This window comes from Thunnus thynnus, chromosome 23, assembly GCF_963924715.1.
Source record: "Thunnus thynnus chromosome 23, fThuThy2.1, whole genome shotgun sequence".
NCBI classification, from domain to species: Eukaryota; Metazoa; Chordata; class Actinopteri; order Scombriformes; family Scombridae; genus Thunnus; species Thunnus thynnus.
In genome coordinates, this window is record NC_089539.1 from 17,179,233 (window position 1) to 17,194,461 (window position 15,229).

General features: G+C 40.0%; 1 protein-coding gene across 1 annotated transcript in view; it reads left to right on the plus strand.

Moving 5' to 3' along the window:
- The window catches only part of apaf1 (apoptotic peptidase activating factor 1), a 48,444-nt gene that overhangs the window by 22,297 nt on the left and 10,918 nt on the right, over positions 1–15,229 (plus strand). The window contains exons 24-25 of the mRNA XM_067581322.1: positions 1,171–1,296; positions 2,693–2,839. Of these exons, the coding sequence (XP_067437423.1) occupies positions 1,171–1,296; positions 2,693–2,839 (273 nt within the window). The remainder of the gene's footprint in view (positions 1–1,170; positions 1,297–2,692; positions 2,840–15,229) is intronic.

The following is a 15,229-nucleotide window of genomic DNA, read 5'->3' on the forward strand; positions in this document are numbered from 1 at the left end:
ATGACAACTGGTGTTCCTGAGTGAAAAGCCGCTCTCTCAGGCATTTGTTAAAGCAGTTGATCAAGAGCCACTGCCACCGAGTTTCACACAGGAATTTGGAGTTGGTCGACACTTACTGTAGAGAACAGCCACTGGGTCGCCAGCCAGACTGGCTTCAGTCAATGGATGGTAGTGAGAGAGAATGTGTGTTTTATGGATTTGGCAAAGATGATAATTGAGGTGTGTGTGTGTTGTGGGGCTGGTTTGAAGCCAGTCACATAGTCCTTGCTCTCCAGACCGAATAGGGGCTTTGGTAGCTCAAAACACACATAAATACACAGTCCCTGGTCTCCATCTATCTAGAGGTCAAACCGAAAGGCTTAGCCATGAGTGTCTTTGTTGAGAAGCACAAAAAGAGGGAGGGAGTTCTGTCCGGCTCATTCCTTTCCTCCATCTCTATCTCTCTCTGTTCCCCTTTTTCCTCTTTTTCTTTATTTTCCCACTGACCTTCAGATGAATGGGACTTTGTGTGCAGACATAGTTAGCCTGCTGCCAAATGAAGTGTCTAATTATGAGCTGTGTTATTTTCTGCGCAGCACAGGATGCGACCGGGGTAAGAAGGAACACGGGGAGAGAGAGAGAGAGAGAGAGAGAGAGGAGGGAGGGAAAAAAGAGAAAAAGGAACGGAGGGGAGGAATTTAAAGAGTATAGTAGATGAGAGACAGAGATGGGATGAAAGTCAAAATCGAAAATAAAATGAGGCAGCACAGCAGAGAGCGAGAGAGCAGTCATTAACAGTTGCATCACTCTGATGCAGGTTCTCATTTGGCATGATTATTTGTCCTCACAAGACCTATCAGTGCGTGATGGCTGGTTTGAGAACCAGAATAAAACTTCATTATTATTATTACTTGTTATTCCCAGGTAAACACCGCTATGTTGATTTTTGTAATTACATTTCATCAATATCACAGTCTGTCCGAGGGGAGTTACATCCCATTTAGCTGCCCTGTGTTACAGAAACATGTCACCTCATCGTCTTCTAAATAGGTTACTCACTAATTTCAAAGTCAGAACGCATCTGTTTCTGTTTAATATACAACTGATGTACCGATTTCTACCTCCATGATGCAGCTTCTCTTAAATTTGTGTGTGTTTATTGCTTATTGTATCTTCTCTCTGGACTCCTAGTTATGGTACTGTGATTCCTGGCAGTGTGTCCACACACTGAGCGGTCACCAAGAATGTGTCCGAAGCTGCCGATTCTCATGGGACAGCCGACGCCTCGCAACAGGAGATGACAACGGAGAGATCCGGGTGCGTATTGAAATGATGCGGTATTTCTCTTTATGCGTGTCTTACTCGGGAGGAAGTCAGGCTCATTGGGGGAGGGGAGAGAGGGAAGAAAAGGAAGAGCTGTGGGATTGATGGAGGTAATTTGGAAGAAAGGCTACAGTGAGGTGAGGAAAGACTTTCCATAGCGCCTCCTGCCAATAGACGCTTTTATCTGTGTGTCCATCAAATGGCATTATGTTACTAATATGAGAAGCAATGGCAACGCTGTGAACCCTCTAATTTGCCGTGCAACATACAAAAAATGCAATTACAGCACTCAACATTTATTCCAGAGATCACCTCATAATTACATCTCATCACTCATTTAGATAAAGTGCTTACTAATACATCATGATTGCTGCACATGCACAGAGCAGGGATGAGATGAAAGGAAGGAGGCAGGGCGCACGAGCCGGAGGAGGTGCAGGTTGTGTGAGAAGCTTAGTTGAAGAGAGTGGGAAGAGGAGGAGATGTCTGACAGCGGGGGGTAAAGGAGGGGATAACCTGGAATCCGCACCGCTTGTACACAAACATACACACACCCAAAGTATATGAAAAGGAAGATGTGGAAAAGTTATCCAGCGCTCAGACCGCGGCGACAAATGGTGACGCCGCAGCAGTCAACAAGGGGTTAATGCCCTCTGGTGGCCTCCGAGCTGAACTACTCTATTATCCAGAAATGGCCGAATCCATCAGATCCAATTACATAAACCACACTGAAATCTCACCCCTGTTTCTATGGAAACAAATGTGAATCACTCACTACAAAGCATGCCAAGTGTTAAATATAGCTGCATGTGTGGATGTGTCATTGTCAAATGTACATTGCATGTGAAGAGTTGCGTAACAGCTGCAACAGACATGACATGCAGCACTAGTGACGACACAATCACAAACCAACCGTTTGATTACGGTGCATTAAGTAATGTCTACATTTAGATCCATACTCCAGAAAGAGCAATATCTGTTACTCTTTCTAGTTATCTTTGTCATGTGTTGAGGGTCCAAAGAATAACATCCCGCCCAAGTACCGCACTAGTCAAAATTTGGAAACACTTTCTCATTCAAGAGAACAGGAAGGTGTGTCCACACTTTTGAGTGGTACTGTATATGCAGGGCATTGTAACGTTACAAAAAAACCCTACCATTTTATGTCCTTTAATACCATATGCAGCAAAATATGGAAATACCAACATGGCTAACATCACAACAAGCTAGCATAACTCTAAAATGATTCACCAAGGATATAAAATGTACATTTTTAAGTCTGTAATCAAGGTCAAGGAGTGTTTGACTCCTCAAATCTAACATCTTTGTTGTTTGTGATTTTTTTTATTTTATGGGTAAAATAAAAATGTTATTTTTATGGGTGTTACAGCTCTGGAGTGTCAAGGACGGCGCTCTGCTGAAGATTTGTTCGCGCGATGGAAAGGACGGCATGGACTCACTTCATGGAGGCTGGGTGACCAACCTGCACTTCTCCCCAGACAACTCCCTTCTGGTCTCTACTGGGGGTTACATCAAGGTACGTTAACAAATACTGTACATTCACACTCATGTGGTTACTCCACTTTGATTGTATGGAATCACACAGAAATAGAAAACACATCGTGGTAAATAAAAATGAGTCTGTTCCAAAATGTTATGTTTACATTGGCATTTATGCCTTCATCAGAGAGTCGACAGTAATAATCATAATCATTTTGTTTATAGAGCACTTTTCAAGCAGCAAGTGCAAAGTGCTTTCCAAAGGAGAGGAAATTCAAAACATTACAACATTAGGGACAATTGCAAGAGGTAAAATAATGAAACACAGACATACATATACATACATATACACATATATGCATATATCTAAACAAATAAAAGATAAAAACTCTCAATGAAAGAAAAATCAAACAGTTTGTGACCATAGAAATGTAATCCATCAGCTGTTAGGAAGAGCCATTGTATAAAAATATGTTTTAAGACGACACCCTTTGTTTTTAACCTGGACTCTGGAATAGCTGGAAGACCCAGACTGGCAGACCTGAGGGGTCTGTTTGGACAGTACGGTGTAAAGAGCTCAGTTATACACTCCGGCGCCAGATCATTCACAGCCTCGTATGTGATTAAGAGCACTTTAAAATGGATTCTGAGAGAGACTGGAAGCGAGTGCAGTAAATCCAAGATCGGTGTGATGTGTGAGAATTGTAGCGAGATGACAAGAAATAGGGGGAGAAAGAGAGGTGGGGAATTTTATACAACAAAAGCTGGACTTGAACTGGGGATATTAATGATCGGTGCTGCATAATCATTTTTAATAACAATTATTTTTAGAGATTTGCGGAGCCTTCTTTTGATAGGAAAGGGTCATGGTCAGGTTGAACCAGTCACGTTTTAGATTCATGGTATCCATCTTGGACCCATAATAATGAAGTTTAAGTATTCATTTATGTACTCCCGAATTCCAATGAGTTTTAAAAAACGACCTCTTAATATCTGAGTGTTGTGTAATGCATTACCCGCTGTACACACGGTATTTTGCAGTGGATACAGTGCAGACTGGTTGTTGGCACCGAAATGCACTGTGTGTCTCTTGCTGCCCACGTTTTAAACTCGAGCACATGCACCCATGAAGACACTTTCACAAAGTCATGCAGCATGATTCCTTTACTTTGCATACGTTCTGCTGTTTTTCAACAATATATCGCGGTGATGTGGATGAGCAGAATTGTTGATTGAGAGACGTTTGATGTGTCATAGTAGGAAAAAACAGATGACTTCAATATGCACTAGTGTTACATTAACTAAAGGACTGTTGTAGAGCTGCAGGTTTACATAAAAACAGTGCATAAAATACCCAAGAGAATGATATCAATGCCTCCTTACGACGTGACTGGAATAGTGTATGTGTGTGCATGTGTATGTGTGTGTGTGTGTGTGTGTGTGTGTGCGCAGCTATCTTATTGCCTTTATTTTTACAGGAGATGGGGTCACAGAGCGGGCAGTCTCAGCTCTGCTCTGATTGGCTATTTGCTTGGCAATGATGTAATCCTCAAGGGAGAGCGGTTCTGATCGATGAGGCTTGATACCTCAGATTGCTCCTGATATTGTGTGTGTGTGTGTGTGGGGTTGTGTTGTGTGTGTGTGCGTGAATATGTGCATGCACGTCTTTGTTTATACCTGCTTGTGTGGGTCGACAGAGATGTTACTGTTGAAGGCAGCGGTTGCTATTGTTCAGGCTTTTTATAGACAGATGGCCAAAAACACATCATAATCTCTTCCGCGAATGTTGCTATTGACAAAATCATAAAGCCGGAGCTCGAACATAATGACAGCCCCAAATATAGTTCTTTTTTTTTTTTAATACCTTTTCTTTTTTATCTTTTTTATGGCATTTGGAATCTGAGGATTTTCAGGAAACTCTCAGCTGTTTTTTTTTTTTTTCTCAAAGTACACAATGCACATGCGGTTCAAAGGGCATAAGAGCATCAAACACAGTAGCATGACGTCATGCATTATGTGATAATAAGGCTTAAGGGTTTGAAATCATTGCTTCTCTGGTAGAAAAGAGCTTAAGATTGTACTTGAATTGATTTGCAGCACACAAGCCGACTACTGATAGGAGGTAGATGATAAGGAAAACTTTTAGATTTATTCCAGATTATGGATTGCCTACCAATAGGGCTTTGTGTTTGTTTGTTTGTTTTTCTTATCACAATAATAATTCATGTCAGCTGATATGCATTACATCATAATATAAATATAATCAGTATTTCTCCACTAGCAGATTCAGAGTGAAAATGTCAAATTCTGCTGCAAACATAAATCAGATTTAATCAATAAATTACGCATAAATAAACCATATATATATATGTATATATATATATATATATATATATAATTTGTTATTGCTCAGCCCCTCCTGACTGTATGTGCTGTGTTCAGCGATGTAGATAATATTGTATAATACTGTACATAGATCATAGTTTTGTCCTGAATTGTTTTGCTTGTTTGCTATTGTTTTACTTTTTGTTCTTGAGTAAGATTATCAAGTACATCGAGTGTTTATTTGCAATTTGTGTCCCTTTCTATGCTGTTTATTGGGCCATTTAAATTTTTTGTATTGATATGTGTCTATTTTACCATTTACCAAATAACTGTAGTGTTAATAACCAAACTGAAAACCAAACCAAGGGTACCTTTTCTAGACTGTACAGCAGCTCAGCTAATATAAAAAAAATGAAAATTTTAGATTTAGTAAAGAAAATACATTTGTTAAACACACAAATAGGATTACAACTTAGTGTGATATCTTATATTCGTATAATTATAGTCACAATATCCAGTAAACTACCAGCTACAAGAATCCAACAGCTCAGGACACACCTCTAACCAACCTGAGTCAGTTGTAACACCTGAACACTGAGAGTGCAAGCAGAAAAGTATGAAGTCATGATGAATCGTTGAAACATCCAGCTTCTGCCACTCCCAGTGGTAGTATGGATACAAACCTGATCAAACCTACTAAAAAAGAGAAACAGGGGCCAAAGTCGACATCTTTTTATGAAGAATTAAAGCAGTATCCACTTTTCTATGATGAGCAGTGACATTATGTTCAAAATCAGTTTAAATGAACACATTTAGAACATGATGCGGTGTCTAACTGTGCTGTTGGGGTACATCAGACAACAAGATTAGGAGCTGCTGCACTAATATAGCCTCTGATTTGTTTATTAGTGAACTTTAAAGACAGGCCCGCTCTGCTTGATGCTCTAATGTAGCATCATTAGCTTCGTCCTCCGTTACATCATCATGACAGTTATAATTATTTTGGGAATCGGCTAACGGATCACTCCATTACTCCATTTTTTTTCTTTTTTTTACCCCTCTCTTACTTCCTCAGCAAGGCGTGTTGACTTGATGGATCAGCATGTGGACGCGCGGAGCAGTGATGGATTATTATGGCTGTCTTAAAGGGTGAACCCCCCGAGTCACGAGCTTTGATTGATTAATCGCGCTGTGTGTCGGCCGGACAGCTACGAGAGGCCATCCTGTCTGTCATATTAATCACCATGACAGAGTGTGTACCTCTAATGACAGATAATATAGCCTGCAGAGCGAGGGAACATAATAATAATCTAACTGTCTATCTGTTTTAATGATTATTGCCAAGACGTGTCTCCGTGCTCGCCTGTTTTGCAATCAGCAAACGTCTTGAAACTAAAACTTAGCAATTATGTTTTGACGCTGCGCTTAAAACAGACTTATTATTAAGTAATTTAAAAACACCCTCTCATATCTTAGCTTTTTCATGTTTCCGTGTTGAAGATATGACAATAAAAACGGCATTACATTTCCATATAAAATATGAGGAAGCGAGAACACCAGTGTTGTCAAATAAATTACTTATTGACATCTAAAAAAATAAATAATCTTGGAACATTCTAATTATTTTTCTGTCAGTCTCGGAAAAAGGTTTGGCAGTCGTATGAACGTCCTTTATAAGGGTATTTGGTTTGTAGTTATCCTCAGCTGGTGTAAAGGAGAGATTTCATTACGGAGGATCAGCAGGATTGTGTAAAATGTGCATTTGGATCATAGATGAAGACTGATTGATATTGAAGTTCGGCTTGAATGCCATAAAAAGCTGTGGAAAAAAAATGGCTGTGAACTTTTTTTTTTTGTCTTTAGAAAGCAGAAATTGGAGGTTAAAAATTCATTTTCACCACATACCTTGATAATAAAGTGAAAATGAAGATGAGTACAACAGCTTATTGATTTCATATTCTAGGTTGACTTAACATAGCTGCAGATTTAATAGATGTTTTCAGATAGTGAGAGTTCAGTTTAAAAGCTTACGCACATGATAAAGAATGAACAGTTAACACTGAGGTTTCAAACGGCCACAAAACTGTTAAATCTACTTCCAAGATTTATTTTCTAACTTGGAAGATCCCTTCAGACTTTTTAGTGCCACAGCAATCCCCTCGCCTCGTGCTACTTTCCATAAAAACGATGCTGTGATCCTCATTGTTCTGACAGTATTCCTTGAAGAGAATTGCTGGATATATAAATAAAAATAAGCAGCGCTGTAGAATTGAATATTTTTCTTTTTTGGCAACATGGTTCAGTGGAGTGTTTTTTTTTTTTTTTTTTTTCAGCTATCAGATCCTCTGTGATCGCGGCTCTGAACATCAGAAGCCTGTGTGCGGCGTGACTCAGTGTGTTACTCTTGCTGCTAAACATGATGATGTTGTTATTGGTCGGATAAGAGCAGAAGAAGTGACAGCGGGTGATGTCTCCCATGGTTCTCACTCAGTTTATGGGTTGATGTGATGCAACATGAGGCTTGTAGTGTCTGGAGTCCTTATTGTTTGCCTCTTTCTATTTGTCTCTTTGGCTCTCCCGTGCAGAATGATGTTTTCTCGTTTGTCCCAGTGGTTTTTTTGTTTTTTTTTACTCGTATCTATCAGTACCACTGCCTTAATCATCTCTCAAGCTTCTTGTTTTTCTTCTTCTCCGCCTCTCTTGTTTTTCTCTATCTCAGTTTTATCACTCCCTCCCTCTCTGTATGGTCAGATGAATGGTGTGAGTGTAATTAAAAGCAGCGGGCTATTGTGTGGCAGTATATGTGCTTGTCCAATCCCCTGTTGTTTCTAGGAACCTGTGTTGAGTGTTTAATTAAACATGTTTTATGCTCCGTATGAGCAATGTTTCGCTTTCCATCGTAAAAAAAAAAAACATAAGATATGTGCTTTTATTGGTGCTGTTGGTTGTATAATTGTAAGAATCTGCGCAGATACAGTAGGTGTGTTTCCCTCTGTGTGTGTGTGTGTGTGTGTGTGTGTATGTGTGTCAGGGTGTGATGAAGTGGTGTGGTCCAGCCCTCTGAGAGAGGCCGTTACATCCTACACTGACTCCCATCAGTCCTGCTTCCTTCTGCTCTGGGTCCTGCCAGGAAATGCTGTACCTGTCTCACACCTGGCCTTGACACACACCACACACCTCACACACAAAGACACACACACACACACACACACACACACACTCTCTCCAAACAATCTGTCACAGTGCCATGATCCAAGAGGGAGGCGGCAGGTGTGAAAAGGCTCATCCTGACTGCACGAACACACACACACGCCCAGCAGCCCAGAATAATTCACACCAAGCCTTCATGTCGCAAACAAAACAAAAAGCACTGAACAAATTTCTCTCCATAATATACAGACACAAATCTTTCCAACTGTACCTATGTTCATTTTCTTAAGTCTTAATCAATATGTTTGGATACTCTTGAGCTAAGCCAGCTGTCAAAACCCAGGCTGAGGTGCCATCACATCAGCTGGGATGGCAGATACGTTCTGTTCTGTTAATCCTCCCATTTCAGTCGGATCAGACTCACTGACACAACCGTCATACCACTACTGAAGTAGACAAGTCAATTACCAAATGAGTTACTGTACCTAGAATTAAGAAATGTGGAGAGGAATCCTTTAACCATGTGGGAAAATATAGGTAAAGGGAAAAGACTAGTTAGTTAGTTAGACTGGTTAGGTTAGATAACCCCTGAGTAAAGCACTGAAGTTTCCTGCTGAGTAGCAAAGATGGTTGTGCTTGGCAGCTCATGTGAACATAGTTAAAATAGAGCATGCATGCTCCTTCAAATCAGTAGCATTGTATGTGAGCAAATGAATTATACAGTATGTTGCAAAATTAATGTTAGCAAATTATATTGTGTTTTTGTTCTGTTGTATTTCACATTGACTCTATTGCTTCCTCCTGGTTCTTGCCCCTTTTTCTCCAATGTCTTCACTACTTAGACAAAACGATAAACATGCTAGTCATATTCATATCAAATTAATCGCAGAATATGCAGCAAAAGTTCAGCATAGGCCCCCAATGTCCTGTTGATGATGCAGTCGTGCAACTTTTATCCTTCCCCAAGTTGTCACTTAAAGCATTTTTAAAAAAAATACGACACGCATTTTTCAGTTATAGAATAATTTTGGTGCCTAAATATCGAAATTTGATACGTCCCGCAAATTCTCACCACCTTCAGCGCTGTGAAGTCTGGTGGAGCTGTGCTGTTTATTTTAGTCAGCTGTAAGAAAAATGTGTGATACCACTGTACCAAGCCTCCTAAGGGTATCATGGCGGAAAAAAAAGTATTTATTTGATTTTGTGGAAATATGTGCTGACTGATTTCCACATCAGTATTTTTTTGCTACTGTGTGATCCCCAGGGGGAGCTCTGTACTTGGTTTCAAAGCATGAAAATACAAACATGGTGTGAAATGTAATGCTGGCTGTGTACTGGAGTTGCATTGTCAAGCAGGACAGGTGTGACCCAGCGAGCCATGACGAGCTGATCAACTTGTCAGCAAGATTACACAGCGAGTCTCCATCCATAAGAAACCGACATTACCTGGATGTAACCTCAGTTCTATGAGTGTATGCGTAGAAGGTGGAGCACCAATGAAATGGAAGATTTCTCGTAAACAAACACAGTTACGTATGTTTAGTCACCAAAACAGATTGAGTGTATTCTTTTTGTTTAGCGCCAACAGCAGGTTGACTCTTTTTGGTTTTCAGTGAAACTTCTCAACAACAATTGGATGGGTGGCTATGAAATTTGGTACAGACATACTAAATGGAGCCTTACGCTGAATACAAATAACTTAAGCGATCCCTTCATTTTTCTTCTAGCACCATCATCACATAAATTTTAAATTTGTCCAAAACTTTGGTTTATGACTAAATACCTGACAAACATCAGCCTCATTAGTACTTTGTGTTTTGTGCTAATTAGTATTAGTATTAGTAAGTATTCTGATGTTAGTACACTGACGTTAGCATTAACGTCTAACTACCACTACCCCCTAACGATCCCCCTCCCTGTGCCTTAACCTAACAAAGTGGGTGTGTCATGTACGTACTGCGAGTCCGCAGATAGACTTACTTGGACCCTTTTGGAACCTGCATAGTTTACGTCCATGTGCACATCTGCGAGCAGTCTTCTTTTCTACTATTTTCTGATGCATTTATACATTTTTTTGGCACGTTACCGCCACCAACTGTCTGTTACTGGAATAACGTAAAACTGAAAGACGTTATTATTAAACCAGAAACGTTTTAAACTTGAGCGATACAATCATGGATGTTGTTCACCCCGGTAGACAACGGCAATGTGTTACTGAAACAGGGAAGTAGGAACACACAGTTGCTTTTCTTCTTTAGTTTTTGTCTTCCAAACCCTCATGCTCACTGTCACATTAAATTACGCACCCACATGTTCTCACACTGACATTTGACGTATACACACACACACACACACACACTTCCCCCCAGATGGATGGAAGTGTTTTAGATGACAGTTCTCCCCTGCCACCAGCGTTGTCAGACATCACTTATCAGTCGAGCCTGTGATGGAGGAGAAAGGGAGAAACACAATTTCGACTTATCTCACCTTCTTACACTCCCCTCGCTTTCATTCCCTATTATTCCGTCTCTGAGATCCCACCAGACCTGCTCTTCCCATGTTCTTCTCCAACCTTATCTCTCTCTTTCACACCTTCATTTGTTTTTTCCTTGGTGTTGTCATATTTTTTGTCCACTTTCATGACCTTATTTTTAATGCTGCCCTCCCTCACTGAAAGGTAACACTTGCAAGCTTTTTCTTTTTTTTAGATTTTCACACTCACAACCCCTTTGCCCTATGTATTATATTTCTAAAATGAGCTTACTTTGTACAAGAGGTTTGGCTAAACCCTTCCAAAACACTAATCATTGCTATCGCCCATCAGGTTTTAGTCAGTCTCCATCCTGCTTTCTCAGCCGGAGCCATCACCGTTAACCGCGTCTTAACGAGGCCTCAGCGGCCAATTAACTGTTACAGCCAGTCATCACTCCAAGCAAGGCTCAAAGTGAGTGAGTGAGTGAGTGAAGCAGGGAAGGAGGGCAGGGAGGGAGACGTGATGAAATGAAGGAGTGAAGGTTGCACTGACCTTCCCTCAAGAGACATTTGATGGGCAGAGAGTCTGTCAAAGATTAAGAAACAGTTGCGTAACGGTGAGCAATGAGGGAGTGAGCAGAAAAGACAGAGCGGAGAGTGAATCACCTCTCACAGGGATGGATGAGGTATCAAGCAATCAAGATTCTTGTATAAAGAGATTGACTAAGCCGTAAGTAAATGTGTGTCTATTTTCTCTCACTGGAAAAGCAGACCTTTGTGCTCCCTCTCAAGGCTAAACATCAGTCAGTCCAAGAATTCATTCTTCTTTTCCAGGCTGGATGTACGTTTTCTTCAGGTCTTTTTTGTTTCAGAAGTCATAAATATGACTTGTTGCATACGTGAATGCTTTTGGTTGGAAATAACAACAAAGCAGGCTACGTGTGCAAAAAAAAACCCCCTCAGAAAACGCATATCACAGAGTTAGTTTGAGATGTTTGTGATGTAGTGTCAGAAGAAAGAACTTGGAAAGAACACTTGGCACCATAGTTTGTGTTTAATTAACTGATTTTTTTTAAGTTTGAGAGCCAATGTTTGAGGGAATTGCTGTCAGTTTTCCATACAGGTTGCCGCTTAGAAACTTAGAACCCCCCCCCCCCCAACACCCATCCTCTATCCTAGACTCTTGATTCAAACAAGAAAAAACTCCTCCCAAAAAGATCTTTTTACCAGGAAAATAGGAATAAACTTCCGGGAGAGCAACATTTGAAGGATCCCTTTACTAGGACAGACGGAGTAGACAAAAGTAACAATAGTACAATTACAATGTGGAGAAACAGAAAGACAATATTAGGTAAATAAAGTGCAAACATATGTAGAATAAGAATCAGAGGAGATGTTTAGCAACTTCTAGGTGCCGCCAATAATGGACTTGAAAAATTCAGAGAATAATCCTTCAAGTTCACATCAACAGTAGGCAACAAACATCTATATAACCAACAACAAAGTGTACAAGGTTATGTAGTCTGGCTCAACCACATAGCAGTTGGGCAGCTACATCTACTGTATATTCATGTAGCCAGAACAAAACTAGCACTTGTCATTTGATATTTTTTTCCAAGTAAAAATCCTGTTTACGCAAGAAGGACCCATCCAGGCAGCAAAACACATCTATACATATGTACAGTTTCATGTGGTAGTGATTAATATGTTCAAAATGCCCCTCCACATAGAAAAATGCCAGTTTTAGACTCCAGCTTTAACACAACACAATCAGTCTTTCATGGCTACTGCTTTGGTGGTGAAAGAAAAATCACGGCAACCTTTCAAATTCAGAAAATGTGGCCGTTTTATAGTGCAGCTGACTGAATCGGACTCATACACAGTCCACCTTTCATCGCCGTGTCACAGTTTTACAGTATGGCTGACTTCGAAGGCCTGCCATATATATATCGTATATTTTTTTTTATCCCCTTGGGTCTGAATGTTAGTGTGTTGTTGAAGGACAGGCCTGCAGGAGAGCTTTGACACGTCTGCATCTGTAGGAAAGACAGATGAACTGCAGTGGCCACTTTTTTTTTTGGGTGAACACATGAACACAGGATGCTTTATGAATATCTATTAATAGCACTTCTTTATTAATAGCTGCATTCTTGGCAGCCGGGGAGTTTGTTTGCTTTTTGTTTTCTCTTTTTGTTGTTTCTTTTCTGCTTTGAATAAAACTTTCTGGGCACATCATTTTGCAATTGCAATGATTGCATTTCCTCACAGGAATTCATTAACCTTCCCTTCAAATTCCCAGCAGCACTTTTCTGTACATTTTTTTGCATTTGTGAAGCAACATAAAGACTTCACTCTTCTTGCTTCTTTACTGTACTGTATGTTGGGCTAGTTGCACCCCTTGGCTTTTACTTTGATCCTTGCATCCCCAACCTCCCGTAAAATTGGTCCAGAGATGGAAATAATACATTTTGATGACTGCTCTCTTCTGAGAAGACATGTAAATGAGCCAAAGGTAACAGGACACCATGTCGGTTCAGGAAACGTTTGCAGTTTTGATTTCATTCACCGCTTTCTTCCGTCACGCTGTGTTTCAAAAGCAAGCGCCCCGCAGAGCTGCTCCAGTGGAGAAGCAAAACCCGAATCTAAAAATACCTACACACACTCATAAGATGCAAAACAGCTCCTGAAAGTGCACCTGTCTTTCTTGCAGAATCTATTCTATTTTTTTTTTTCATCATTTCCAGTTTCAAAAAAAGTGTATTTTAACTTGCACAAGGCCTGGGTGATAAAATGATAGCGTTATGTACCAGCAATAGACACTTCATCAATAGCAATAAGTGAATTGTTTGATAGTTTCACTTGCATGCATTAAATGAAAATTGCCATGAAAGGACATAACGAATAAGCAAAGTTCTGTTGCATGAACAAATACCAAGCGTGCTCCCTCCCTGGCTCATAAACAGCCTATCATATCTCTTGATAATGGAGCGCACAACGAGGGACACACAAACAGCCAATCATTTAACAGGTGTGTTGTTCGGTTGCACCATTGACATGTGACACAACAACAGAAACAGCATAGAGTGAGAAAATGAGTGAAGGAACCTTTTTTCTCCTGGTCTTTATTACAAATGGGTCATTAAAAATGATCGATATAGACTGAAATGAAACATTTTATCATGATAAATTCTTCATCTCTAACGTGCACACATTCTTCTTCATGTGGTCAATATGCATCCAGAGTATAAATATATTTTCCGTATTATATCCTTGATTTTCTGCTTTGCCATTTTCACTCGACACTTGCTTCCGCATGAGACAAAGCAAGAGTTAAGAACTTTGCAAGAAGGTGGAACAAACGTGTCCTGGTTTCTGTGCTCTCGTTGTCCAGGTTGGGATATAAACACAGGCTGGTGAAATATTTATCTGTCTCTGGGAGGCAGTTGTTTCCTGTGTGTTGCTCATTAAGCTAGGGTTAATTGTCTCTCTGGCTGGAGATGAAGGGCCATTGTGTGTGAAAATCACACTGAGATGAAATGAGGGAAAGCGGAGATGGGAGATCAGTGATAGAGGATGAGGTGGAGGGAGAGGAAGATGGTGTATGCATTATAAAATGCATGGATACACACACATAGTGACTTACTTTCTCTTAATCTCTCTTTCTCTACTTTTTCTTTACATTTTTTGTTATAAACTCTCTTTGTCTTACTCATTTTCTTCTTCTTCTTACTATCTTATTGTGTCTAGATCATGATCCAAATATAGAAGAATTTCACAACCAAATACAATGCAACTTGAATAAATTTTAGTATTCTACATATATGCTTCCAGATTCCAAGTTTATTACATTTGTGTGAGAAGTTTTGAGACTCAGATCCACAAAGTTCATGCTGCATTCAAGTGCTGGTGGAAAACTCCACCCTTTCTGTGGAATTTCCATGAAGGGAACGTTGTTTTCTCTCCAAAATATTAAAGTATTTCATCCTCATTTCGATGTTTGCAGGGAAAATGCGCTCTTAAGGGTGTGCCTGTGTTTATACAAGAATAAAGAGTATAAAATGAGCACCATTATTCCAAAACCCTAATGGGAAAAAATGCTCTGGTCACCAATAAAGCATTTTATTGTCTTGATCTGCACCCACGTTTTGGAAAAAGCACTGTTATTACCAAATTACTTAAAGCCAAATCTTTCTCTTAATTCGCATAAACCAGCGTGAAAGAGCCCTTACTGAGTACTTTGTCTTATTTCTCATCATCAATTCTTTTTCTCACTCACTTGCTATTTTTTTCTCCCTTTTTATATTTCTGTATCGCTTTTTCCCCAGTTCCCCCTTTCCCCATCAGCTCATTTTTTTCACTTTCTCCTTTGATGCCTCTTGTTCTCTCTCTGTTATGGTTTCTCTTTCTAATGTTTCCTTTTTATGGATTTGTGTCTTGCTGTGCGCCGTAAGGTTTGACAGACAAAAAGAGAGAGGTGTGT